The 27,429-nt window shown below is 40.7% G+C and overlaps 2 protein-coding genes across 5 annotated transcripts in view; one reads left to right on the top strand and one right to left on the bottom strand.

Moving 5' to 3' along the window:
• The window catches only part of ADAM17 (ADAM metallopeptidase domain 17), a 290,647-nt gene that overhangs the window by 10,425 nt on the left and 252,793 nt on the right, over positions 1-27,429 (top strand). The window contains exons 6-19 of one of the 3 annotated variants that reach the window (XM_081189073.1): positions 1,205-1,332; positions 2,601-2,690; positions 3,239-3,352; positions 3,742-3,886; positions 5,146-5,237; positions 6,027-6,179; positions 6,760-6,959; positions 7,476-7,579; positions 8,684-8,818; positions 9,780-9,910; positions 11,291-11,369; positions 13,391-13,479; positions 13,725-13,781; positions 14,488-16,303. In XM_081189073.1, the coding sequence (XP_081045199.1) occupies positions 1,205-1,332; positions 2,601-2,690; positions 3,239-3,352; positions 3,742-3,886; positions 5,146-5,237; positions 6,027-6,179; positions 6,760-6,959; positions 7,476-7,579; positions 8,684-8,818; positions 9,780-9,910; positions 11,291-11,369; positions 13,391-13,479; positions 13,725-13,781; positions 14,488-14,841 (1,871 nt within the window). In that variant the 3' untranslated portion in view covers positions 14,842-16,303. Of the gene's footprint in view, positions 1-1,201; positions 1,333-2,600; positions 2,691-3,238; positions 3,353-3,741; positions 3,887-5,145; positions 5,238-6,026; positions 6,180-6,759; positions 6,960-7,475; positions 7,580-8,683; positions 8,819-9,779; positions 9,911-11,290; positions 11,370-13,390; positions 13,480-13,724; positions 14,045-14,487; positions 16,304-27,429 lie in introns of those variants that run through there. The other 2 variants (XM_081189072.1, XR_014006785.1) reach the window with 2 other exon arrangements.
• IAH1 (isoamyl acetate hydrolyzing esterase 1 (putative)) lies at positions 648-26,378 on the bottom strand. Of its 2 annotated transcripts, XR_014006801.1 has the most exons (9): positions 25,997-26,378; positions 22,844-22,896; positions 22,212-22,360; positions 20,527-20,688; positions 19,217-19,338; positions 18,699-18,922; positions 16,292-16,389; positions 1,684-1,847; positions 648-911 (listed from the first exon to the last, which is right to left on the bottom strand). XR_014006801.1 is itself a non-coding variant. In XM_081189211.1 (7 exons), the coding sequence occupies exons 1-6, from the start codon at positions 26,228-26,230 to the stop codon at positions 18,737-18,739; spliced, it is 906 nt and encodes a 301-aa protein (XP_081045337.1). In that variant the 5' UTR covers positions 26,231-26,378; the 3' UTR covers positions 15,896-16,389; positions 18,699-18,736. The 2 variants fall into 2 exon arrangements, 1 of the variants encoding a protein (XP_081045337.1); XM_081189211.1 differs by lacking the exons at positions 648-911; positions 1,684-1,847 and having other exon boundaries at positions 15,896-16,389.

Raw genomic sequence — 27,429 nt, 5'->3', positions numbered from 1 at the left:
CGCAATTGAACTAGAATTTTTCACTGTACATTAATGTATGTAGTGAAGTGAGTCTTATGGACACCGAAGAGACAGAATACATACTTCCTAGCACACTGAAAGAGACTTATATGTAATTTTTATTTAAGACAGGCATAAAAACGATTAGGGTCAAAGATTTATACGATCTGAAGAGAAACCAGAATATTCTGACTCTTTGATGTGGAGAGAGAGCTTTTTCCTTACACTTAAGCAAAGCAATTATTTCCGTATAAAAAAATTAATAAATAATGAGAATAATAATAAATGGACTTGCTGCGTTTGGCCTTCTTTATGATACAGTAAGAGAGAGATTTAAAAATTAGTACTTATTTAAAAATATACTGGTGTGTATTAAGAACTGAGAGCTCTTTTCCAGGCTATGGTGTTATGTGATTGCTTTTTAAAAATACACCACAGTCCTTTAGTTTGTAAAAAGAAATAAAAATAATGTTGAACAATGTACCGGATTCAGCAAATAAAATCATTTCCTGAAAGCATAATTTAAGGAGATCTTTCTCCTATTAAAATTTATTTAGTAATGTTATATGGTACATTGAAATTATCAAGGAAGTTGTTTTAATACAGTCATTTAGTTTCGCTAAAAAATAAAAATAAACATTCAGAGGTATGTATAATTGAAATTTATCCTCTTACATTTGGATATTTTCAACATGTTAAAAAAATGTAAATAATCTCAAAGACACAGTATGTCTCCTGAAAATCCTAACGGGGCCCTAGGTTCCACAGAAGTGCTTTGCGATGTTGCCCTATATTTGATTTACGTGTTTCCTTGTTTTCTACAACACTGAAGCTAAATAATTACTTTGTATACGGCACAGGTTTTAAAGATAATCTGTTAATGTAATACAGTGGTACCTCGGGTTACATACCTCGGGTTACGCTTCAGGTTACAGACTCCGCTAACCCAGAAATAGTGCTTCAGGTTAAGAACTTTGCTTCAGGATGAGAACATAAATCACTTGGTGGTGGCGCGGCAGCAGCAGCAGGAGGCCCCATTAGTTAAAGTGGTGCTTCAGGTTAAGAACAGTTTCAGGTTAAGTACGGACCTCCAGAATGAATTATGGTAAGTACTTAACCCGAGGCACCACTGTACTCAATTCAACATAAACAGGTCTTAAATGGTGACAGCAACTTGGTATCTCTTTAATTGTCACAATAGCAGATGTCCCTCGAAGAAAAAGAGCCACCCCAGACCCCTTGAAGAACACCTGCAGGATATTGGTGGTGGCAGATTATCGCTTCTTTAAGAACATGGGCCGTGGGGAGGAAAGTACTACAATTAACTATTTGGTAAGTGTTTTTGTCTGCTCTTGATTCCTTGATGAAATATGTCAAAAAAACCTCTGTTGTAGTTAGACAGCTAATAGAATGTCACTGTTAGACATAAGAAGAGTATGTTTAAGTATTATTTTACGGATATGGGTGTGTTTGTGTAAAGCCTGATTTGTGGTAGAGTGCAATAATTTCATTTCACTTTTAATTTGTACACCGCCTTTCTATATTACTATGCACAAGGCGGGTTGCAGCAACAAAATATGCAACAAGGAACACACACCATATAATAATCTGATCCAATACAAAAAGTCACAATGAAGCATAACTTTAAAATGGAACAACTTAGTGGTACCTCGGGTTACAGACGCTTCAGGTTACAGACTTCGCTAACCCAGAAATAGTACCTCGGGTTAAGAACTTTGCTTCAGGATGAGAACAGAAATCACTTGGTGGTGGCACGGTGGCAGCGGGAGGCCCCATTAGCTAAAGTGGTACCTCAGGTTAAGAACAGTTTCAGGTTAAGAACAGACCTCCAGAACAAATTAAGTTAATAACCTGAGGCACCACTGTATATGGAATAAAAGTAATAATCAAGAATCTATTATATTAGAATAGTACATAATAAAATTAAACTCTCAAAACATCAGCAAATAATAATTAAATTGAAAATCGATCTTAATAATTGCAATAAATCACTACTAAACTATGACCAATAGAAATAACTGCAAGTCACAATGCATAAAACAGGCTCTCTTACGCTTAGAGTTTGTGTATCTTGTTACTTGGGGATACTGTTGATTCAATTTGATTTGCTGTTTCCTCCCACTGTCTTGTATAGTGTGTTTTACCCTGAAGGGCTCTCCAAATGCTGAACAGCAGTTTAAAATATAACAATGTGTATTCTGAAAGGAAGCGGTCATGGTGGTTGCACATGTTGCTTAATTTTACCCTCTTCCTCTCTCCCCTCCCACCCCCACCCTAAACCAACAACATTGGCAGCATTGCCTACTAAATCAGAGGTGGAGAACCTGGCTCGCTCCAGATATTGTTGGTCTGCGACTCCCATCAGCCCCCGCCAGCATAGCCAATGACCAGGAATGATGGGAATTGTATCAATCTGTGCTACAGATTCCCCACCCCTTGTACAGAACTTTGGAAACCTCCTTCAAAGCTCCTTGAAAGCTTCCCTTGGGTTTTTCTTTTCTTTTCAAGTGTTAAAATATGTTTCAGAATCTACTGACAAGAGACTGGACCTGAATAACTTCTCCCTTTTCTGTGCCTAGATTGAATTAATAGACAGAGTAGATGACATCTATCGAAATACATCATGGGATAATGCAGACTTCAAAGATTATGGCATACAGATAGATCAGGTATTTAGAAAATACTCTTCGGATAATGTTCAGATTTGATCACAGTTTATTTGTGTGTGTGTGTGTGTATATGCACACCATTGAATGCAATGGACCTTATGAAAACATAGTCAATAGTAGTACAGAAGAGCAGGCTAGAGTGTCATTGATTAAATTCTTCATCAAGAGAAATCCAGTTCTGATGGTACACACGAACGATGTAAATCGCAATTTTTTGCTTGATATGTTTAATTATACAAAGTTGCATCAACTTCTGGTTTACTGGAAATTCTGGGCAGCTTTCCATACACTCCCCTCCCCCCCATTTATAGTAAAAATTTTCTGCCTATAACTAGGATGTTCAACTTACAGTAAGTTTAAGGTGCATTCTGCACTGATTCCATTTAACAGCATGCTTATTAGGTGCACAGCGTAAGCAGAATTCTGACCTAATTTTCTGAATCATCTGAATTATAAGGAGAAAGCAGTGTGTATATCAAAAAAAAAAAATGCTTACTGAGGCATCTGAACTAAATTACTTAAATTATTTATATATCTTTTGAATCTAGATTATTGTTCACAATGAGTCACAACCTGTACGTGCCGGGGAAAGACACTACAACATGGCAAAAAGTCCTCTAGATGACCGTGAGGATGCTTGGGATGTGAAGGAGCTGCTGGAGGTAGGCTGCGTGTGTTCTATGATGGATACAATGTAAGCACCCCACTTATTAGAAAGGCTTGTCTTTCTAATAAACTGAATGCTTACTACAAGTAATACCGCATGCTTGCTAAAAGTAATACTGTGCGCTAATTACTTTAATCCAAGAAGCTTATCTAGGAGACTCCAAGTACCCAAGTACTTTATTTCAGGATTTTTTTTTTAAACTACCTGTTAGTAACTACAATTTAAAAATGATTGAGGCAAGTCACTGTTTTTAGACAAGGATGATGGACCAGGTGATCGCTATTGAACGATGCTGCAATCTGCAAAGCTTGTTAACCAACAGTGTCTCATTTATGGAGTAAAAATTTTCCCTAAACTGTGTTTGGCACATTTCCCTCTTCACAGCAATTCAGTGCTGATATAGCAGAAAAAGCTGCTCGCGTGTGCCTTGCGCATCTCTTTACCTACCAAGACTTTGCTCTGGGTACTCTTGGACTGGCTTATGTCGGATCTCAAAGGCCAACCAGCCATGGAGGCATCTGCCCAAAAGGTAATGTTTTTTTCCCATTTAACAAGTTTGCTTATTGTTTGTCAAAGTGCCTAAAGATAAGTGTACATCCAGGATATGTACTCTTTTAAAATGGGTTGGTGGTCTGTAGATTTACTCCTTATCCAGAGGCTGTTCTAGTGAGCAGGAGTTTTGCTCAGCATCCCTATTGCATTTGCAGTATAGCTTCTTCATTCATGGTATCCTAGTTGTGTTAGTGGGACACATCATGGAGGAGGAGGAGTTTGGATTTGATATCCCGCTTTATCATGACCCTAAGGAGTCTCAAAGCGGCTAACATTCTTCTTTCCCTTCCTCCCCCACAACAAACACTCTGTGAGGTGAGTGGGGCTGAGAGACTTCAAAGAAGTGTGACTAGCCCAAGGTCACCCAGTAGCTGCATGTGGAGGAGCAGGGAAGTGAACCTGGTTCACCAGATTATGAGTCTACCGCTCTTAACCACTACACCACGCTGGCTCTCATGGGTGGGCAAACTAAGGCCCAGGGGCCGGATCTGGCCCAAGTGCCTTCTAAATCTAGCCCGTGTGTTTTTACATGAGTAGAATGTGTCCTTTTATTTAGAATGTATTTCTGGGTTATTTGTGGGGCATAGGAATTCCTTCATTCCCCCCCCCCCAATATAGTCCGGCCTCCCACAAAGTTTGAGGGATAGTGGACCTGCCCCCTGCTGAAAAAGTTTGCTGACCCCTGGTGTACATCACCAGTCCAACACTATGCGTTACTGATACTGTTAAGAGACAGAGGATGCATTAATGAGGATACAGATTAGGGTTTTTTCCCCGGGGGTCATGGTGGTAAAGGGCTTGAACTGGAGAAAAACCTCAATTTCCCCAAAACGTCTGTCTTTCAGCTATCTAGCATATCATAGCCACTGCTTACAAGAATGAAGTTCATGGTATGTGTCCACACACTCCAGTGTGCTTTAATGCACACATGCAGTTCCTCCCCAGTGACTTGGTGGGATTGTGCCTTGAGGCTACTAAGACAGGAAGCAATAATTTGCAAAAGAGATGGTTTCAAATGTAGGCCTGCCTCTACTTGTGAACATTTCACCTTCTGTCCAGTTCTTGCTCTGAATGCCGCTCATGTCATAAGGTCGCCACCAGGGTTAGAGAATATATTCATCTCAGCTGAATCTGATAAGCCACTGAGGACTGCAGATGTTCTCAATTTTAGGCAATCAAGGCTGTGTAAATGAATCTTAAATGCTGTAACATGATTTTCTATCTTTTTTTTTAAAGCTTTTCCTAGTCCGAATGCTGGTGGAAAGAATGTATACCTCAACAGTGGCTTAACCAGCACAAAGAACTATGGCAAAACTATCCTTACAAAGGTATTGGAAGGAGTTGTGGGAAGTGGTTTCTTAACATGCCTTACAATTCCCTTAGTAGCTTCTGAGCTGATGCCCTATTAGATCTATTTTTTATTTGTCCAGTTGGTTATTTTCAGTTAGTTTCAAAGCTTGTTTTCTGTAAGTCCTGCTTGATATTTTTGAGTACCATAGTTACCTCTGTGAGCAATTCTGTCCCTCTTCAGAAAGCTTTTGACCTTTTGGTGCCATTGTCAATCTGTCTCTTGGCCCTTCTCCAATTGTGCTGTGAGATGAAATTCTCTCTTACACTTCAAAGCAAGCTTTGGGCATCTTTCTTTGAAATGTTTATTTTCTCCATACATGTCCAGTATTAATTCAAAAAGGATTGTTTAATTAGCTCCAATTAGACACATCTTTTTGCTTTTATTAACATGGGTTAGTGAGGAGTTCTGGTGTTACACTGCCGTTTTCAGTTGTGTCATCACTGCCCCCCCTCCACTTGAAGACATGATTATGAATTATATTCACCTTTTGCTGCACCAATAAAATTTGAAGAACTTTAACTACCACTAGTGAGCAATCTGGCCGTTTCTGTGTGTTAAAGTAAAATTATCTGGTAGTCTTACATTTATAATACATTTAGAGCACTACACACTTCATTAGCTTCTCAAAGGCAGCCTATAAAAGACTGTGTGATGTTAGCCCCAGCTACTCTGCGTGGCTTCCAGCAGATTAAAAACAGAATAAAACATCAAACATTAAAAACTTCCCTAAATGAGCATGCTTCTTTTGTGTATATATTTTTATAAGGAAGCCGATTTGGTTACAACTCACGAGCTGGGACACAACTTTGGGGCAGAGCATGATCCTGATGGCTTGCCAGAATGTGCCCCCACTGAAGATCAGGGAGGAAAATATGTTATGTACCCAATTGCTGTGAGTGGTGATCATGAAAACAATAAGGTATTTTTTAAAATCATCTTTCTTTCTTTTTCTCTCTACCTCTGTGTGTGTGTGTGTGTGTGTGTGTGTGTGTGTGTGTGTGTGCATGCATATATTACAAACCTATGTAGGCAACTTGGTTCCCTACATATGGTAGTGTTGAATGGAAAAGGGAAGGAACCTAGAGGTCATTATTTTACTTAATATTTGCATTGTCAAACTATTTTTTAAAAATTTTTTTTGTAAGGAAGGACCAGTGTGGCAGAGGATAAGAAAAGGAATGGACAGAGGAAAAGATGTCAAGCTGTAGATCAGGTTGTGGATGGAAGAGGAAGGCTAAGACCTAGTATACATGGGAGTTATATGCCAACCAAAGTATCTACTCTGCTTTCTGTGTTCTCACCAGATACACTTGTTTCCTTTGAATTTGCAGGCAAGAAGGCTGCCAGAGAAAGGAATAAAAAAAATTACCAGTTGAATTCCATACCATATTTTGCACTTGTGCGGCAAAACTAATAATTATATATAGGTTCGCACAATCCTGAATTAGTAGCTCTCTCACCACTAATTTGTTTCTTCCTCTTCTTATTGACACTTTCAGATGTTTTCAAGCTGCAGTAAAGAATCCATCCTTCGGACTATTGAAGCCAAGGCGCCAGAATGCTTCCAAGAGCGCAACAACAAAGTATGTGGCAACTCCAGAGTGGATGAAGACGAGGAATGTGACCCAGGCCTCTTGCGTCTGCACGTTGACCCTTGCTGCACATCTGAGTGCAAGCTGAAGCCAAATGCCAAATGCAGGTGAAAGATATTTCCTACAAAAGAGGTGGTGGTGGGAAATGTGGGGCTGGCAAGAGAGTTTTCTTTTTTTTTCATAGTTGAGGAAACACATGATTATGCTTGTTTACTTTTATGATGCTGTTTATTTTAATAACATACATTGTGTGACATGAGTTTAGTGAACAAGAGGCTAGTCCTTTGAATAAACTCTGATAGTTCATATGTCTGCATTATTGAATGGTTGGTTGTCAGCTACTTAACTCGTAGCAAAGATGTAATTAAGTATTATGCCTCTTTTTTATTACTGGTGGGGTAATTGGTGATTGCATGTCTAAATTAAGTGTATAGATAAATATTTTAGAACTGCAGTGTGTGTGTGTGTGTGTGTGTGTGTGTGTGTGAGAGAGAGAGAGAGAGAGAGAGAGAGAGAGAGAGATAAAGAGATATTTCTGACCCTTCTTTCTGCTACTATTTTGGGTTTGTAATCCTGAATATTCAGGTGTCTAAGTTTCTTCTTTCTCCCTTCTCATCCCCTAGTGATCGCAATAGCCCCTGTTGTAAAGGATGCCAGTTCGAAAGCGCACAGAAAAAGTGCCAGGAAGCCATCAATGCCACCTGTAAAGGAGAGTCCTATTGCACAGGTACATCACTGTAGTTGTTAGTTACTCATTCACTTTTTGTCTTACGCATGTTTAAAAAAGTGTGTGCCTGTGCATCTTTTGCTCTTTCCAAATTTCCATTTCCATCAGTACAGTGTGTTTACCTTGTTTTGGAATAATGGGAGTTACTTAACCTTAACGACACATTTTTAAGGCTGTCCCAAGAAAGGTGCATTCTAAGAGATGCATGTTTCTGACTTGGGAATCACCTGGCGGGCGGGGGGGGGGGAGTGTTTGCATTAATATGTGGCATTGCAATAAAGCAAACATGCTTTGGCAGGCTGCTGATTCTGGGATGTTGAACATAAGCAGGCCTTTCCTATAGAACGTAAGAGTGGAGCCTTTTTGGCTCTGGGAACCAGATCTTTATCTGGATCCACTCCCATTGGCCAACTTTGACAGGTGCCATTGGAGTTGTTCATCCTGTACAGTGGTACCTCGGGTTAAGTACTTAATTCGTTCCGGAGGTCCGTTCTTAACCTGAAACTGTTCTTAATCTGAAGCACCACTTTAGCTAATGGGGCCTCCCGCTGCTGCCGCGCCGCCGGAGCACGATTTCTGTTCTCATCCTGAAGCAAAGTTCTTAACCCGAGGTACTATTTCTGGGTTAGCGGAGTCTGTAACCTGAAGTGTATGTAACCCGAGGTACCCCTGTATTTAGCTCTTTGGGCTGTGCTGATCATAGAATTGGCAAAGTCCTTTCTTCTTATGGCCATCAGCAGATGGGAAGCAGGGGCTGGGGGTGAGAAAGAAGCCTGCTTTTTGCAGGCATCAGCTGCGTGAGGGAGATGTCCTTCTTTCAGTGGATGCCTGCAAAATCTAGTGTTGCCTCTTGGCATCTGTAGTAGGAATCTTCTTGAGGGAAGTCTTTCAGAGAGACTTGCTGTGTGAAGGAACTTGTGAGGATCTCTTACCTGTCCTTAGCAAGCCATAGAAATCCTAAACATGTCTGCTCAGAAGTATGTCCTGTTAAATATACTGGGACTTCATCCCAGGTAAATGGGGTTAGGATTGCAGCCTTACTTTGTTTATTTCCAGATATTCATATCCTGATGCAAGGCTTATTCTCACTAAATCTCTTCATAGGCAATAGCAGTGAATGTCCTCCCCCAGGGAATGCTCCAGATGACACTGTCTGTGTGGATTTGGGCAAGTGCAAAGATGGCGCATGCATACCCTTCTGTGAGTGGGGGAAGAACCAGAGTTCATGCGCCTGTAATGGTAAGGAGGGTTCCCTTACACGATGAGCCAGGGCTTACTTGACATTGAAAACTGATTGCTCAAGCCATAGACATAGCAAAGTGAAGGAGAGCAGCATGCATTTTCCCTTTAGAGCGCTGTTTCATTAGCTAGAGGTAGGCAAGGTCTCCTGTTATAACAGGCACTAATATTGTCTGTGTTGGGGTCAGGTCAAGTTACAGCTTGAATGAACTGCCAGACTTTGTTCAACTCTCATCATCCCTAGCTAGCAGGACCAGTGGTCAGATTATGGAAATTGTAGTCCAAAAACAGCTGGAGACCCAAGTTTGGGAAACACTGTTCTAGACCTTTGGTCAGATGGTAATGGTAAGTATTTCTCTGCTAGTGCAACGAAGCTGTCTTATATCAAGTCAGACCACTGGTCAATCTAGCTCAGTATTATTGGTAGAAGCTCTCAGGTTTCAGGCAGCAATCTTTTCCAGTTGTACCTGGAGACACCAGATAGAATATTTGGCCTTTTGCATTCAAGGCATGTGCTCTATGCCCTTCCCCAGTTCCCTGCCTACTCATTTACTTCTTGACCTTGTTTATGTGGCAGCGCTAGTACTTTCCAGTACCACTCCTTGGAATAGTTGAAATAAAATGTTTTATTTGGTGGTGTTCTTACTTGGGACTGATTGGTAAGGAAGCTTTAAATATCTGTTGCAGGGGGACTAACCCTTGAATATCTCCATTTTACTCTGGGTTTAATGAAGTTCCTTTTTCCTTCTTACCAGAGTGGAGGGTGCTGCTTCTTATAAATTTTAACTTGTTATCTGTGTTTGAGTACCATCAGGAACTTGTTCATAAAATAGTGTGGTCTTCAAGAGTAGACTAATGAATTGAAAAGCTGTATGATCAGCAAAGGGAAATTACTTTTTCGTAAAGGAGTAATGCATACATATCCCAAAAGCTAACTATGAAGTTGCATGTTTAATTTCAGAAACGGATAACTCTTGCAAGGTCTGCTGTCGAGACAAGGATGGGAGATGCAGCCCAACTGTTGATGACAACCAGAATTTCCTGTATTTGAGGAAAGGAAAGCCATGCACTGTGGGATTCTGTGACATGAATGTGAGTGTATACAGCGTTAGGATAATATTTTTCACCTCCTCAAAGCATACTGGTGCAAAATCAGAAAATAGATCACTGTGAAATTTTGTTCTTGTCGCATCATGTCCTAAAATTGGTCCCAGAGCAAAACCAAAATGGTCAGCTTAACACTGTTGCTGTGGTTTTTGCATCATTTGCCTATTTTCTGGTTCTTCCCACTATCCCATCTACCTTTCCCCCCTTTCTCTTTATCAGTATCCATAGAACCACTCAAGTAGTTTCATATACCATATGGGATTTTAGGCAGATTTTTGAGCAGTTTGTGTTTATTTAAACTGGCCACCTAGAGCAAAGTGTCCAGTTAACACCCATTGACACTACTTAATTTCCTAAGCAACGGTGTGAATCTGCTCACTAAACAGTGTTAGTTTTACAGCTAAATAGAACATGATTTACTGTGTGTCATTTTTATTACCATGTTTTGCATCTCTGTTGCACTGTGTACATTTTGCATGTTCTTTTCTTTTTTTAAGCTATGGAGGGAAATGTATTTAAAATATTCTTATATAGGATCTCTTGTGACCAGTACTCATGGCAGTTTGATAGATTAAGTATTGGAATATAAGAAGCTGCGCACTGGGATATTCATCTTTTCTTCTCCCTGCCCACCATGTAAACTCCATTCTCACAAAAAATACTCAAATACTGATAGATATTGAGTAGACTGTAATACTTGCTTTTCAACACCTATGCTTGGTTGGTAAACTATAAATATTCATATTTGGGAAATAATCAAATTGGTTCCTTGTTTGCTTAGAAAATCTTTCTCTTAACTCAGTATATCTGGCAGAGGCAAATACATTGGTAAAATTCAATTTAAATTTGAAAAACCACGGTTTTTTATGCATTATGATCTACTGTTCAAACAAAACAAAATTACTTTTGGTTATGCCTAAAGTAGGCCTTCAGATTCCAGCTGAAGTGTTCCACCCACACAATATTCCTTGCCCTTTCCTCACAGTGTGACATGTGGCTGATGCTCTTGGTCACACTTGTATTGAGCTCATAGTCATTTCATCAGGGGAAGAAAAGCCCCTTTTAAATAAAGCTCTGTATTTCTGCTCATGCCCAGCTGCAGTCTTAATTCACATCACATATTTTCCTTCCAGAAGCTTCTTCAGTGTAACAATAGCATTGCCAAAACAAATTGACTCTGTAAGTTCCTACCAATTCATGCTGTGGTTTGAGCTGAAATATTAGGTGATGATTGACACCCAAGCACATAAAGGGGCTTCCTCCCGATCTTTACATACCCTTAAACCATAACTCATTCCCTCAAGATGGAATGACTGAAATTTACATTGCATAAAATGGCTTTCTAAGAAACATTATGTCTTGCAGGGTAAATGTGAGAAGCGTGTGCAGGATGTGATCGAGCGGCTTTGGGTTTTCATTGAGCAGCTAAGCATCAATACGCTAGGTAAGCTTCCCTTGAAATCCATAAACCTGTTCTTAACCTTGCTGTTCTGCATTCAGTGCCTTTATCTTTTGATTTCAGAGTGTGAGCATTGAAAGCAAGTGTTTCGATCACTGATTTTGATGTCACCACAGGTAGTGGTACTTAATGTTGTTTTTTAAGTGGTAGCAGGAAAGTGCAAGACTGTACTTCAAGGTGTGTCTGAAGATCATACGTTGCCAAGCTGAGAAGATGCTTCAGGCCTCATGATCAAATCTAATGAAAGTGGGTGCAATACAACTTGTACGGCAGTACAAAGCATATTGCTGAATACTTAAGTGACCTTGATAACACAACACGAACACAGGTCATCATTGCATATTGTAGTTGAACTGTAGCCCATTTTGCTTTAAGGTTTATTTTCTAAGCATGTATATGTTGAGAGTAGAAGAAATCAAACATTGCCTTGCTTGGTCAGGCTGGGATCTGTTTGGTGAGAGTTTGCTAGCAGAGCATGAAGGAGATGGCTGTCACACACACACAGAGAGAGAGAGTATCCTTCCATGGGAAATTTGGACACAAGAGTTCAAATTTGCCTATCTTGGCAAACAGTTGTTGATGGGCCTGAAATTGTCTTTAAAGAAATTAAAAGCTGCCTAAACTAATGGTAGCCGCCACCACCACCACATCTTGTGACCACAAATGACTGACTTGATGTGTACATGCATGCACTTGTTCAGTGTAACAAACAACATTGCAGTGTGGAATACTCCACTCTTTTAGCCAGCTGTGCTTTACACCCGAACACTCCATTCCATTCCATTGGACTGTGTTTGAGGGGTGGTTCCCTCCTGTTTCTTTCTGTATTTTTTTTATTTCTGAAAACCTTGGGGCTCCTCCAAGTCTTCTGATATCATCTCAGTGGCTACATAAAGAAGCAGTTTGGAGACTGGGTTCACTATTAGCATAGAGGGAATCAGGAACTCCCCCCCCCCCAATTTTGAACTTGATAGTAATCAATTTCATTGGGTGATGCTGGGTCCTGGTACTAGGGGAGGGACACTTTATTCCATGCTTTTATAATGCTCAGATTGAAAACGAATCTTCAGCTTATAAAAGAACAGAATAAAGTGTCAATGAAAGAACTCTCTCCCATAGTATGAGGAACCCAGCATCACCCAATGAAATTGATTACTAGCAAGTTAAAGTATATTTTACTTTTGTGGAGATAAAGCTCATCAATTGGCTTAGCTGAGTTATTTATTAAATGCTTATTTCGTGCCGGCAGCATGCTATGGCACTGTACAGATTAAAATACTTAGAATGTTAGATCCAATACTGATAAGGTGAAGACAATTTGATCACACTTAATTGATTTCTGCATGTTTAGTTAAGAAAAGAATTCAGAGTAGTCTCTGAGAATGAAACTATCAGCTGGTTTAAGTCACAGAAAGGAAACACATTGTAGAATCTCTTTCACTAAAGTTATGTAAAAACACTTTTTAAAGGCCATTTAACTTGCTTGTGTATAACTTGTTTCCCCCTCAGCACAGGTAAAGTAGATTTCCAGAGTTACAATCCTACTATTTGAAAGTTGGCAGGTAATAAGGTAAAATGGCAGTAAAAAAGATCAACTGTTGTAGGGCAGAACTGAAATAGTTTAATTAAAAACAACAACACCCACAGAAGTCTTGGAGAACTAAGAGAACGCTCACTTGCAATTCCACAACATTGGGAAATACAGTAACATTTAAACATTTTGAAGATAAAGCATTATATCCAACTAAGTCATAATCAGTTGTACTCATGAACATTTTCTTGAGTTTTTAAATTCATTCTGATCAACTTTAGTCCATTTCAGTGGGTCTACTCTGATTTAAAAACAAGTCATTCAGAATTGTATCTACTGAACAAATTATATGATCCTGTGACAGCAGATGGACTAGCTACCACTTGAAAAATATTTGTAGAATTCTTAACACTGGACCCAAATATATTTTGTCTGCCTCTGAAATTGGGTGTATCTTTTGTTTTTGTTTTTACAGGAAAATTTTTAGCAGACAACATAGTAGGATCTGTGCTTGTATTCTCCTTAATATTTTGGATTCCTCTAAGCATTCTTGTACACTGTGTGGTAAGTTTCAATTACAAACCTCATGAAACAGATCTCTTTAATTTCTGCCCACACTTAAATTAAAGACAGGTGTTTATATTTTGCTTCATTTATTAAACACAATGTGCAGGTGAATATATTTGAGCTTTACTCATGATAGTGGGTAGTTAAACATTTAGGGAATGTTCCACCGTGAAGTTAATTGGAGTGGACAGGGGTGGGTGTCTTCCATAGCTGACTTGTTACATTTTCCCTCTTTTTAATAGGACAAGAAGCTGGATAGGCAGTATGAAGAGAACACCAAATCTCTGTTTGGCCCCAGTGTAAGTTTGCTTTTTGCTGAATAATGTTTTCAGTATCCTATTAGTTACAAAACAGATGTGACAGGCTTGCAGAGACTTCTCAGTACTGAGAACCATTCATGATGTTTAGGATGAACAAATTTCCATGGACTAAATGTATCTTCCAAAAGTTGATACACTTTTGGTAAACCACGCTGGAAGTTTTGTAGAATTGTGGTCTATACATCTTTTTGTTTTTAAGTCATGAACTTGCTTTCTGTTCAGCTGAACGCTCTAATTTTGTAGTACTAGGAATTCCTGTTCCCAGGGCATTTACACTTGTCTACTCTCATTATTTGGATTCTGCTTTATTTGAATCGGCTACCATTATTGATAGATGGAAAGTTCCAAGCACCAAAACATCTATCCCCCATACTCCTCCAGCATGTTAAAAAGATATTGAAGAAATGAAACTAAAGTTACTTCAAGATCCTACAGTTCATAGTACATCAAAATTATTAAAGTAACTTGCTCCTCTGCCACTATTGATGCCAGGATTTGTATCTGCCAGAATTCTGGGATTGGTAGTGCTAGTCAGTCTTCTGCCATCTGTGTTGAATCTTAGTACTGCCTGGTAGCCCTACAGAGCATTTGTGGACAGCTTGCCCAGAGATTGAAGAGGTCTGGCACTGTGTTTTCGGCCACCAGTATTGTTCCGTAACTGTGCTGCTTGTTTGTGTCCTTGCAGAATGTTGAGATGTTGAGCAGCATGGATTCGGCCTCTGTTCGAATTATCAAGCCGCCTCCTGCAGTGCCATCGACTAGCCGGCTCCAGCCCCTGCAGCCTATTGCACCAGTCTCTGTGGCAGCGGTAGGTCCGAAACTGGACCATCAAAGAATGGACACCATTCAAGAGGATCCTAGTACAGACTCTCACATGGAGGATGATGATTGCTTTGATAAGGTTCCTTTCCCAAACAACAGCACAACTGCCAAGTCGTTTGAGGATCTTACAGATCATCCTGTCACAAGGAGTGAGAAAGCATCGTCCTTCAAACTGCAACGCCAACACAGAGTGGACAGCAAAGAAACGGAATGCTAGTCTCTAGCTGCCTATGGAGCTGCTGGCTCTGATGTGCAAAAATCATGTTCAATTTGATGAACTAAAGCCATTTCATTATAGAAATATCTTGTATGTGTATATATTGTATTGAAAAACAGAAACAAGGAAGTGACCTACTGCAGATGCTGGCCATGTGTATGATCTTCTTTAGTTTCAGTGTGAGTGCTATGTACACACAGACTCAAGTGTACTGAAACTTTTTGATTTTTTTTTCTTGTAGTCTTGATTTGAACATTTCCTTCAGCCTGTGGCATAGAGGCATAATCTGCCTAATACCAATTGTTTCTTAGTATTTTTATAAAGTGCCTTTTTGTAGTTGAACAGCACTGCAAAGTTTTTAGAATACAGAAGCCCCAATATGTAGTGATTTACCTTCTTGTATTACAGCATTCAGCAGTATTTTTCTTTTAAAATGGAAAAATGAGGTGAACATTTTAAATTAAGAAAGACTATGAAGTGTTATGGGGGAGGGGTTAAGGTAACACAGCAAATCTGATAAATGTGTTCATGGTCATTTGAAACAGGACTTTTAATTATGCAATTTTGACCAGCAGCTAGTAGAGGCCTAAGCAATGTTAAAAGTTCCATTTATTTCAGCAGGGCTTTAAGGGCACATGACAATGTCATGGATGATGGCCTTTTTCTACAAAACCAAGTGGGTAAAAATGTGCATTGAAACTTTACTCCTCCAGCTGTGTGGGGAGATAATTTTATTCTAGCAAATTGCTGCCTGCCAAAATTTGATTAAAAATAGTGCTGCTGATCGTGGCTTTCATGTGATACAAATCTAGAAAGGAGATGTCACGAAAGCATATAGATGTGTAATGAATACAGTTTTTTGCTTGTTTGAAGGGGTGAGGTCCAAACAGAGTTCCTGTCCCCTTCCCCAAGCAGCCTGTCTTATATGGATGGTTTGGACACCTCCTGAGATCTGTAAGCAATAACACCACCATGTTGGTTGCTGAATTCATGTGGTCACTCCCTACCCTTTCTTATAGTTGGGGGTGGTGTTGAGACCCTGCAAAGTTTTCCCCCCATATAAATTGGCAGGAGGAGACTGATTTCAATACTGGGGCCTGTGACTATAGAAATGCATGGACAGAAAAAAGTGGTGTTACTGCTTAAATAACTATTTTGCAACATAATCATGTCCTACATTAATTTGTGTAAAATGTACACATTTAATAGCTGCATCAAAAGCCAACAAAGTATAAAAAAATCCTCAGTTATGAAAGACTTGTATTTTTTCATATCTGATCAACCAAACCTGTGACAAATGTCTTTTTCATGGATATTTGTTACACTAATACTTGAACTTGTGCCCTTTTGGTATTTGTATCTATAGTCTGATTTTAGATTTCTTACTTAGCAGTAAAATTTTGTGTGAGAAGTGAACTCCCAATACAATGTAATAAAGTGATTTTTATACCTCTCCTTAAAAGCGCTGTGTGCAAGCTGACTTCTCTTTGTAGTAAATGCACCTTCTGTAAAGGTGTGATTTAATCAAAGGTATATTACCATGATTGCCTATAATAAACAAAGAATGGATTAGTTATGAATTCAGGTACTGTTCTTCCCTTTTTATTGCATTCTGAAATTGATTAGGATGTAGTATTTCATTTTAGTAGTTGGGTTAACACCAGCATTTTGTATGCTAAAGATAAGCGACTGAAATAGGATTTTGGCACTGCCAGAACTTAATGTTATCTGCCATTTTCCAATAAAATCCCACTAAATTATTTCAGTTCCAAGATTTAAGTGATGGCTAATTGCTAAAGTTTTTTATGAAGTGGGATTAATGTTGGTTTGTACATTAGACTTTTAATTAGACACTGGCCCAATTTCGCAGTCACATGAAATCATAAAGCATGATAGGAACAAGTCACAGCAGACACTGAGCTCTTATGCTCTCCCCTTGCCCCGACCCATATTCTCCAATATAGCTGCAAGGAGTTCAGAATTTAATTTTTTGCTCTACTACTTATGTCAACAGTAACCACAGTTTTGTTAGTTTGGACAATGTAAGTTGTGCTTAAGCAAAAATAGAAAGAAAAGCTTCTTAACTCCTCATGGCTGAACTAAAGCAGCAAGTGGAGACCCTGCCAGGAAAACATGCTAAATTATGGTTTAGCATGATGTCTGAACACAGCCACTAGGAGGCTGTCAGCTCAGAGAGCCTCTCTAGTTACATTTAATTACAGCAACACCTTTCAACCCTCTTTTAGGCTGTATCTCACTTCCTTTATTTGTCTAGCAAAAAAAGCAACACCACTGAAAACAGAAGTCTGTAACTACTACCATGCCTTGACCTCATTTCTCTGAATAAAATAGCCACATGCAATCAGAAAATACATAAAGAATATAGATAGGGCAATGATATCCAACAGTATGCAACCAAAGAGCACAAAGGGAAGAGCTGAAGGCGGCAATCCAGGCTTTAAGTAAATATGTGGGTTTCTGGGAAATGGTCGCTTGCCTTAAATAAACTGATACCTGATTTTATAACTAGAAATATTCACTAATCTTACATGCTGTGTAAAATATCTCAAATGTTTTTTGAATAGCCAAAGGCAGTTGAGTTGAATATTTGAATAGGACAAAAACGTCAAAGAACACAGTGTGGCATGAGTGTTCCAGACAAACTCAAAACTTACTTTTTGTTTTCCAATTCAATTTTTATTGAAATATGACAAAATATAAACTTCCCTTAATCTAAAGAATGTAAGAAATGAATTTGTTGAAAACTAGTAATATTAAGTAAACCCGGGAGGCAAGTTCTTAAGTTTATGTGCTGCCTGGAGATAGTAATCTGAAATTAATTACAACTTGCGATTCAATTCTAGTCATCAACTTGACCAGGGGTTGGCAACCTAAGACACATGGGCCGGAAGTGGCCCACGGAGACTGTTTAACCAGCCCATGAGCCACCCCCAAACTGAGCCACCTGCTCAGCGAGTCCCCCCGCACTGCGCTAAACTGGCGCAGTGCGGGGACTGTCTTCCGCGGCTCCAGAAATCGCTTCTGCACATGCGCAGACGCCGAAAATCACTTCTGCGCAGGCATGGTTTTCGGCATCTGAGCATGCACAGAAGCGATTTCCAGCGCCACGAACATGTGCAGATGTGATTTCTGGTGCTGCATTGAATCTCCGCAGGAGTAATCTGGCCCACACCTGGTAAGCCTTGCCGACCCCTGAACTTGACATTCAACCTGCTCATCTGCTATGGGCATAGGTACAGTTCCACCAGCCTCCAGCTGTGGAGTGATGTTAGTGTTCCTCTCCCCATCCTACCCACTAAAGTCAGTGAACTTCCTGCTGGGAAGAAGCTGAGATGACCTATAATCCACAGCTGGTTCTACTGCTATGACTTAAGAGACATCAACTCCAATTGCTATGCCAGCTCCAGGCTTCTACCTGCCGGTGTGAACCTGGCCGGTGTAAACCTTGGGACTGAATATGGGAGTGGCTCTGCTGCCAAAAGTCTGGGTAAAAAGCTGGTCACAATAAAAAGAGCATATAAACTACTTGTGGTGTTATTTTTGTAGGAAAGATCGAGACAGTAAACACAAGTAGCTCAATGTTAATAGGAGTTCAAATAATACTAGCTAAAACACAAAATATTGTGTTAAGAAGCTTATAAATGATACAGTTATGATGGAATCACTCCGCTTCAAGTTCAGTTGGTCACTGCAATTACTGGATTGTTTAAATATGCCTTAAGTATTGCTTGAGGCACTGCTACAGCTTAATGTCACTGCTTAATTAGGAGGAAAAATGGAAATGATTCAGACAATCTAAAAATATAGGAAAAATTATTTTGTATTTGAAAAGATACCTGCTGTTTTCTCTCTAGCAGCCACTGTTTTATAACTTTTATAAATCATGAAGAGTCCCCTGAAGGCTAGCTTCAGGGTTGAGATGATCTACATCACGCCAGTAGGGAAGCATTACAGGAAGTGCTGATGTTCTTTGTTCCAGGAGTGACCAAAGCTGGTTTGCTAGAAAATTGTTTCCTTCTGCTGATAAATGAAGTCCATCGGAGAGGTAGCAGCCAAAGTCCTAAAACGGATGTTTTCAAAAGATACAGCAAACTAGTCTGGTGACTTTTTAGAAGGAAACCAAAGCCAAACACATTTAAGCAAGCTACTACTGTTCTACAGAACCACGGCATGGGCCCTTTGAATCAACCTTTGCTTCAGTTTCATGAGTGTCCCAAATTGACACATTGTTTCTAATGACATTCTAAAAACTCACTATTAAAATGTCTAGAGATTGGTTTGGTTGTAAGTTGCTTTGGGTTGTTTTGCCCAACATAAAGCAATCAACAAATCCAATAAATAAAACGGGTCATACCTGGTTATATTTTTGCATAAGTGTCCACAGATCAATGATGGAAGTGCCACAATCACTGGCTACTTTAACACATGCCTTGGCATATTCTCCTGTGGTAGAGTTGAGGCGGTTTAATTTTTCACCTGTTGAGAATTGGGGGTTGGCAGGGAGGGGGAAAGGTCAACAAAAGAAGGGCTTTAGATTTTTCACTTCTTGCTTTGATAGCACAATTATGATTCAAGGTCCACATCCAAATATAATTTGAATATGGCTTCAAGGATCCATATGCCTAATTGTGGGTCAATATGAACACTTGCTAGGGTAAGTCAGGTTGCTGAAGTAATATCTGAGCTTTTCATGTGGGCAACTTTGCTCCCATTTTGGTCTGACCTAGAATCATAGAATCATAGAGTTGGAAGAGACCACAAGGGCCATCGAGTCCAACCCCCTGCCAAGCAGGAAACATACATCTTCAGGAATTTTTATTTAGTTTTTTGTGATTTCTGCTGTGTAATGACTTGATGTTGTATATTATAATTCAATGTACCTTGAACACTCCATGTATAATTAGAAAGTTGGAGTAGAAATAAACTCGAGTGTGGAAAGGAGCCACAACAGTTCCCCCTTAGCTATGGGCACCAAAACCAGGCTGTTCTCAAGCCTTCCCTGCCTGCATTTCCCCTTGGAAAACACACTCTAGCTGCTTGAAAAAAGTCTCCAGTGGCTCCACAAGATGCTTTTAGCAAGCCTAAAACCTTCTTGGGAGAGGGCAAGGAAAGGACATGGTGGGCTGGGCAGCGAGGCCCCAAGAATTTTTAGTTTTCCACCCCTGGAAACTCAGTACACAGCAAAATATTTTTGTTCACATACCTACTGCTGGATGGTGGTTTCTTTCTTTAAATAATCGGATCTACATCCACAATGCTGCATGTTTACATTCTTATTTTGAAGGTGTTGGATGCACAGACACGCACTTCAATTTAGTGAGGTGTGGATGATGGAACAAAGTTGGCAGAGACCATGTGAGCAGGCTAGTGAAAATTAACTTATAGCACTTCCCAAAACTACATTTGCCACAATACTAAAAATATGTTAAGCCTATTTGCTTGCTGTACAGAAGCATCAGCTAATCAAGACATTTTGCTTTGCTTCTATAGCATTTAAATCATAGCATAGCAGTTCTATGATCACACAGCAATGGCCACCAGTTGTGACTTAAGACAGTTACTTCCTATAGAACATGTAATAGGTTGACGACTAGAGTGTTCAGAGCTTAGGTACACTGTTTTCTTTTCTTAGTCCAAAATGAGAGGAGATAAAAACTCTCTTACCTTTGGCAATGCACTCTTTTTCCCAAGCTGCTTCATGCAGGGGTGGTGGAGTCACCAAAATTACTTTATCCTCTGTAATGTCCACAGACTTTAGGTATTGTATCATACTTTTCAAATTGTCAGCGTACTCATCCAGTGGCACATGCTGTTTAGGGTTCACATCTGTTCAGGGAAGATAGTTTACATTTAGTTAAGATGGTTCACATTACCTTCCCACCTGCATTGCTCTAATGGGCCATGTGTGCATCCATGCCCATTGATAAACCAACTATATGTTTACATTACAACAAGCTGCAGAAGAGGAAGGGGAAGGAGGGATGCAAGACCCATACCAGCTCTGCAGAGAAGCCAGGCTCCTTCCTCCAACAACTATTTCCTGCCAGCAGCCATTACATCGGATTTCAATAGAGAAAGGGAAGGGAGGTGGGGTCACTCCATTGGTGTAGCTGAAACCAACAACTTTGGGCTCCTCCTGGCCAATCTGTGACTAGGACGTTATAACCTGAGGGTGCTTATCTTCTCCCTCTTAACCCATTTCCCTTTTATGTTGTGTCTTTTTTAAGTTTGTAAGCCTGAGGGCAAGGACTGTATATTTGTCACTCTGGCAACTTCTTAATTTTTTTTAATATTTTTTTTTTGCTATAGAGTGGAATAGAGGCAATTTGAATAAATATTGAGCCATGAGTTATTGAGACAAGACAAGAAATACAATAAATTATCATTTTAAGCAAATGTAATTCTACTTTTGCTTACAAATATTACACTATTAGTTAGAAAGAGATGAACTGAATAGGCACAAACTACGTGCATAGACAACACAGCCCTGTTCTCTTCCTACACACATGCACAAACACAGGCAGAATGTAGAGGGAGATTTGCAGTCATGAGTGCCTCTCATTGTTCTACCCAGCTCTCCCTCTCACCTTGGTACAAGCAATCCTAGAATCAACAGTGCCTGCAGAAGCGGGACAGGTGTGCACTCAGTAGATATCCAACACCTACAGTCCACAAATGTCCGTGGTTTTATCTTGTGCTCAATTCCCTTCTTGTCATCAAAGCAGAAGAGCCCTGCTAGCTCAGGACAAGAGCTCATCTAGTTCAGCATTCTGTTCTTACAGTGGCCAACCAGATGCTTATGACAGGCCAAGCAGGACCTGAGTACAATGGCATTCTTGGGGGACCCCCCCCCCAGTATTCAGAGGCATACTGCCTCTGACAGTGAGGGTAGAGCATAGTCACCATGGCTAGCAGCTGCTGATAAGTCAACATTGCCCACACTCCTGGCATCAGTAACTGCAAGCTGTGCAGTGCTCACATGGCATGGGTTGCACTTTTAAACCATAATTAAAGGTGCCTACTTAGTTCCACTTTCCAATCCTCTAGTTTACCACTTAAGCACTGAGCTAAGTGCATAGGAAGCTACCAGTGTTACAAGGCCTGGAATTTGCTGTATGTTTGGCCATAGAAACTAATAAATGTGAAATTCATTGCTGCTTTACTTAGTATTTTGTTTTGGTCCTACGCTGCTCAGAAAACATGTTTTTTATTGAAAGGTAAAAAATACGTTTAAAAATAAAGTGTTTGAAATGCTAACTCTCAGATATCTGAAATTACATGTCTACTGCAACCTGATGAACTATTCTGGAAAAAAAGAGTGGGAAGGGGAGAGTAAAACTATACTGCACCTTTTAAAGCACCATCATTGGCTCCAAAGAAGACAGTTACAGCAACAGTGTTCTTAGCATCAGAATCTTTGCTGATCAATCTTGGCAGAGCAATTTTTGCCCACCTTGTGTTATAGCCAGAGAGTCCGCGATTCAGAACATCACATTTTCTAAAAGGAGTATATATGGAAAGAAATGTCATCCTGTAATAATACCATGCTCTGAATGTGGAAGACTAGTCAGCCACCTGCACAAGTATCTACTTTCTTTTCCTCCACTCCTCACAGTAAACTATATTTCACAATGTTAAAACAGAATGCCCTATTTTCACAGCATGTGTGTGCACTTGTGTATCTACAGGCAGAATTCTCTCACATTTCCTGATTTATGTGATTGCAGGCTTTGTTTGCATTATCTTCCTTTTAGTATTAAGCAATTGCTTCTTAAAAACCGAGGCTTTACATTTTCAGTAAATGTTTCCAATAAACTTCAGAATTAAGAAGTAAAAGAACAAAATTAGCAGGGGGTTTTTATGTTACGCATCAAACAAATGAAGGCTCTCAAAAGAATAATTATTTTCAGATTATCTTCCTAAACACCTGAGATATTTCATTTTTAAACCCATCTGAAACACAACATTAACTATGTCTTACCTAGCCAAGCGGTGAGCAAGTGAGGCTCCCCATCCATTTTCTTGGAAGGAAAACTAAACGAGAGGAAAGTAATGAATATTTAACAAAATTAATTTAAGCCGCACGTCACTGGACCAAATAATGGATTCCTGCCTGCTCTCCCTAGCGTTCTGGTCTCTGTGATACTGTTGCTCTATCACCACTCCACAGACAAGTCGGGCTTGCTATTAAAACAATATACCATATTTTTCCGTGTATAAGACTAGGTTGTTTTTCTTAACCAAAAAATTAGGTTTAAAATTGGGGCTCATCTTATACACGGGTAGTGCTGAGGAGTATTTTCTTAATTTGGAGTCCCCAAAATTGGGGGAGTCTTATACATGGGGGCTTCTTATACACAGAAAAATATGGTACATCAGCTAAGGCTATCTGCTAGGACGCAGTGCCACTTCTTACCTGGTAACTTGCTGCTCTAGCATTGCTCCGAAGGCACTAAATAGATACATACATTAAAGAAAGAAAGGCCAATTACCGTAATGCAATCAACAGAAACAAGCAGCAAAACTTTTCTTGAACCTTCCCATGTGTGCAGCTTTGCATGCTTCAGTGCTTTAAAAAGCTTAAGCCCAGGCTTTACCCTATAGCACTACCTTTCCTCCACCCTCCTATTCCTTTTTTCCTTGTGTGTTGCACAATTTTAAATTGTAAGCCTGATGGTAGGGTCCCTTTTAACACCAATTTCTGCAAACAGCTCAGTGGGGGGTGAGGCAAGAGAGGGGGGATTTAGGATGCAAATAAGTAAATAATGAATGAATGAATGAACTATAGGATGAATGCAGGAAATGATTGCTTTCCTTTCCATGGAGGAACCTTCGGAAAAATCTTTGTGTTCGTATGCAGATTTTGTAAATTATGAGAGTAAAGACAGATGAAGGGCAGGGGGTCTGGCAACAGCAACCCCCGTTATTAACAACACCACGGTTGCTTTTGCACGGTGCCACTGCTTGGAGAGTTTAGAGGACGCCCCACTTATCTTTACCTGCACTGCAGTGGCAAGAGAAGAGGCCTCAACCTTGAGCCAGCCCTAGGCAGTTGCCATTGTATTAAACCAGCATTTCGAAAACAGATGCCCCAGTCCACCAAGGCTGAATCCACATACAGTGGTACCTCGGCTTACGAACTTAATCCATTCCAGAAGTCCATTCTTAAACCGAAACTGTTCTTAAACTGAGGCGTGCTTTCTCTAATGAGGCCTCCGGCCGCCGGTGCCCTTCCACCGTTCGGATTCCGTTCTTAGACAGAGGTAAAGTTCTCAAACTGGGACACGACTTCCGGTTTTGCAGAGTTCGTAAACTGAATCGTTCTTAAACCGGAATGTTCTTAAACCGAGGTACCACTGTACAAGCAGCAGGCTTCACTGTGTCTGTCTTTTAAACTCCACTTGCTAAATCATTTCAGATGTGGCTCCCAGCCTCTCACACTCAGTTTGGCCTTCAATGGCACTTTGGGCCACCAGGTAAAAATGTACCTCTCCCCCTCCCACCACGTTTTATTGGATGAAGACCAGTAACATTTCTTGGTGTTAACTGCAGCTGCTGAAACTTTCTGCAGCTGCTATTGCATGTGTTAACATGCTGCATGCGTTCTTGCCAAATTTTGTGCAAAAATGCATACTTGTGATTTTAAATCCTGTTAAGTTGTTCGGCAACCTTTTTGCAGGATGAGCAACTAACAACAACGATGATGATGATGATGATGATGATAATGTTATAAGAATTTTTTTTGCTCCCTTTCCCTTATGGGGTATTCATATAGAGTCCTTGGTTTCCTATCCGTAGGAGAAAGAGGCCAAGCAGAGTATATTGAGAAGCAAAGCGGCTAGTAAGCCTGATCTTTATTAAAGGAACTGTTGCAACAGGGTCCCTACTCACCACACATAGGAGGGAGGAGAACCCTGAACAATAATGCACAAGCCCTTATACAGACTTTTGGAATTGCCTACCCTGTAGCCCAAGTCCACCCTGCTAAAACATCATACATCATACATACATCACAGAAGGAAGGGGTCTACAGCAGAAATCCTACCAGCCTGGATATCTGACAGTGGTCACTGATGGCAGTACCTGGGCAGTCTGGCCATTCTTTTGTGATGGTCAATACTTTAGCTCCTGCGTCCAGGTCACAGGCTTACTATAAAAAGGTAAAGTACCCCTGACAGTTAAGTCCAGTTGCGAACGACTCTGGGGTTGCAACGCTCATCTCGCTTTACTGGCCAAGGGAACCAATGTTTGTCCACAGACAGTTTTTCCAGGTCATGTGGCCAGCATGACTAAGCCGCTTCTGGCGAAACCAGAGCAGTGCATGGAAACGCCATTTATCTTCCCGCCGGAGCGGTACCTATTTATCTACTTGCACTTTGATGTGCTTTCGAACTGCTAGGTTGGCAGCACCGAGCAACGGGAGCTCACCCCATCAGGGGATTCGAACTGCTGACCTTCCGATCGGCAAACCCTAGGCTCAGTGGTTTAAACCACAGCGCCACCCGCGTCCCTTTATTCATACACAAATACACTCTTAAGACAGGCTCACTTTATTCATACACAGATATGCCCTTAAGACAGGATCTGCAAGCCAAAAGACAATAGGAAGGCTTCCCCCATTTGCCTTCCTTACTGCAGAGGAGTATTTAAGGTCATTGGGAGTGTCAACATGACTTCAGGATTGCTCTCCCATACTATTTCAGACACATGGTTCATATATATTTAGATAGGTGTGCATTTATGAATATTTATTCTATATTTGAAACCTCAAAATTATTATAACAACAACAATGCTGAGATGACGACGACAACAACAAAGGCGATTTCCCCACCCCAGACCCCACTTCTGTGTCTGCAGCAAGACAAAAAGCAAACCAGCTTCCATGCCCGCTCTCCTCCTTCTTACAATTCTGCTTCTCAGTGGCTCGTAAACGGGTGGCGGGTGGGAACAGGAGCCGTTGTTGTCGGTGGGGAAAGCAGAAGTGGGGTAGGAAAAGGCCCTACGGCGAGGCGTCAGGGGCGACGCTTTGAGAAAGAGCAGACGAAGGCCCCTGGGCCGGCCTTCGCCTTCGTGACCCGCCTTCCCAACTGCTGGCGGCGAGGAGGAGGAGAAGCCACCCCTCGGGAGAATTACCTCAGTGATGGAGTCTCCGAAGAGGATGACCCTCGGTGGGGACCACAGCAACAGCCGCCTGCCGCAGGCCTGGGCCTCAGAGAGGGCCATGAGAGTCGGTCGTCTGGGCGGCGGAGAGGCGGGCCGGTCTTGAGGCCGCTCTTTGCAGCGCTTGCCTTCCGCTCCGCTGAGCTGAGGAGGAGCCGCCGCCGACAGAGGGGCTTTAGGCGAGGCTGCCGCTTTGCCCGCCGGCATTCAAAGGGGAAAGTGGGGCGCGCGCGTGGAGGCCTCTCCCTCCGTCTCTCCTGGCCGGGTTATAGCGAAGGTGGCGTAAAAAACCTGAAGGCCAACCCGACGCACCTGGGGAGCCCCACACCTGCAGCAGCAGCACACGAACGGTTCAAAGTGTGGCTGATTTAAGCAGCTGGGTGATCAGGGTTCAAATTCCACCCCCTGAGCTCCATGGCCTAGTCAGAATTTGAACCCTGATTTCCCAGCTGCTTAATCACACACGCACAATTTTTATTGCATTTTATGTTTTACAATTTAGAATATTCATTTAACCAACCTTAAAATATCAGTGACTTCCCTTCTCCTTCCATGGTTCATTTTGCATGACATAAATCCCTGCCTATTTTATATAAACCAAGCCATTCAGTATTCCATTATTACATCTTATCAAAACTTATTTATACTGTTGAATTTATCTTAACGTTTTCAAGTGTACACAATTCCCCCCCGTGTATTCCATAAACATTTTCCAATCTTCTTTAAACGTATGTTCTTCTTGTTCTATTTGCAGATAGGTAGCCGTGTTGGTCTGCCATAGTCAAAATAAAAAAATTCCTTCCAGTAGCACCTTAAAGACCAACTAAGTTAGTTCTTGGTATGAGCTTTCGTGTGCATGCATCTGAAGTATCTGAAGAAGTGTGCATGCACACGAAAGCTCATACCAAGAACTAACTTAGTTGGTCTTTAAGGTGCTACTGGAAGGATTTTTTTTTATTTCTTCTTGTTCTATGTTAGATCTGCAAGCTGCACATATTCCATCAGTTTAAGTTGCCATTCCTCTTTAGTTGGGACCTCACTCGTTTTCCATTTTTGGGTTAACAAAACACAGGCTGCAGTAGTGGCATACATAAATATCCTTTTTTGACACCTCATAGTGCAAGTATCGTTTATTAAATTTTTATCCTACCTTTTTAATCTGAAGATCACAGGGCGTTTTACAACAGGAAAAAAGTGAAATATATACATGGGCATAGCCAAGGGGTGGGGGCCAGCTGCCCTCCACCCTAGATCCACAAACATTATTGTAAAGCATTGAAAGCACTCTATTATTTGAGGTTGTGACACTCCCCCTACAGCAGAAGCCTGCCGCCCTCTAATGTCCTCTTCACGTGGGTATTTTTATCCGTGATTTTACAACTTTGATCTCCTAAAAAAAGAAAATT

This window comes from Podarcis bocagei (assembly GCF_964188305.1).
Source record: "Podarcis bocagei genome assembly, chromosome: 3".
NCBI classification, from domain to species: Eukaryota; Metazoa; Chordata; class Lepidosauria; order Squamata; family Lacertidae; genus Podarcis; species Podarcis bocagei.
The sequence above is the reverse complement of the archived record's forward strand: the minus strand, read 5'-3'. Positions and strand labels throughout refer to the sequence as shown.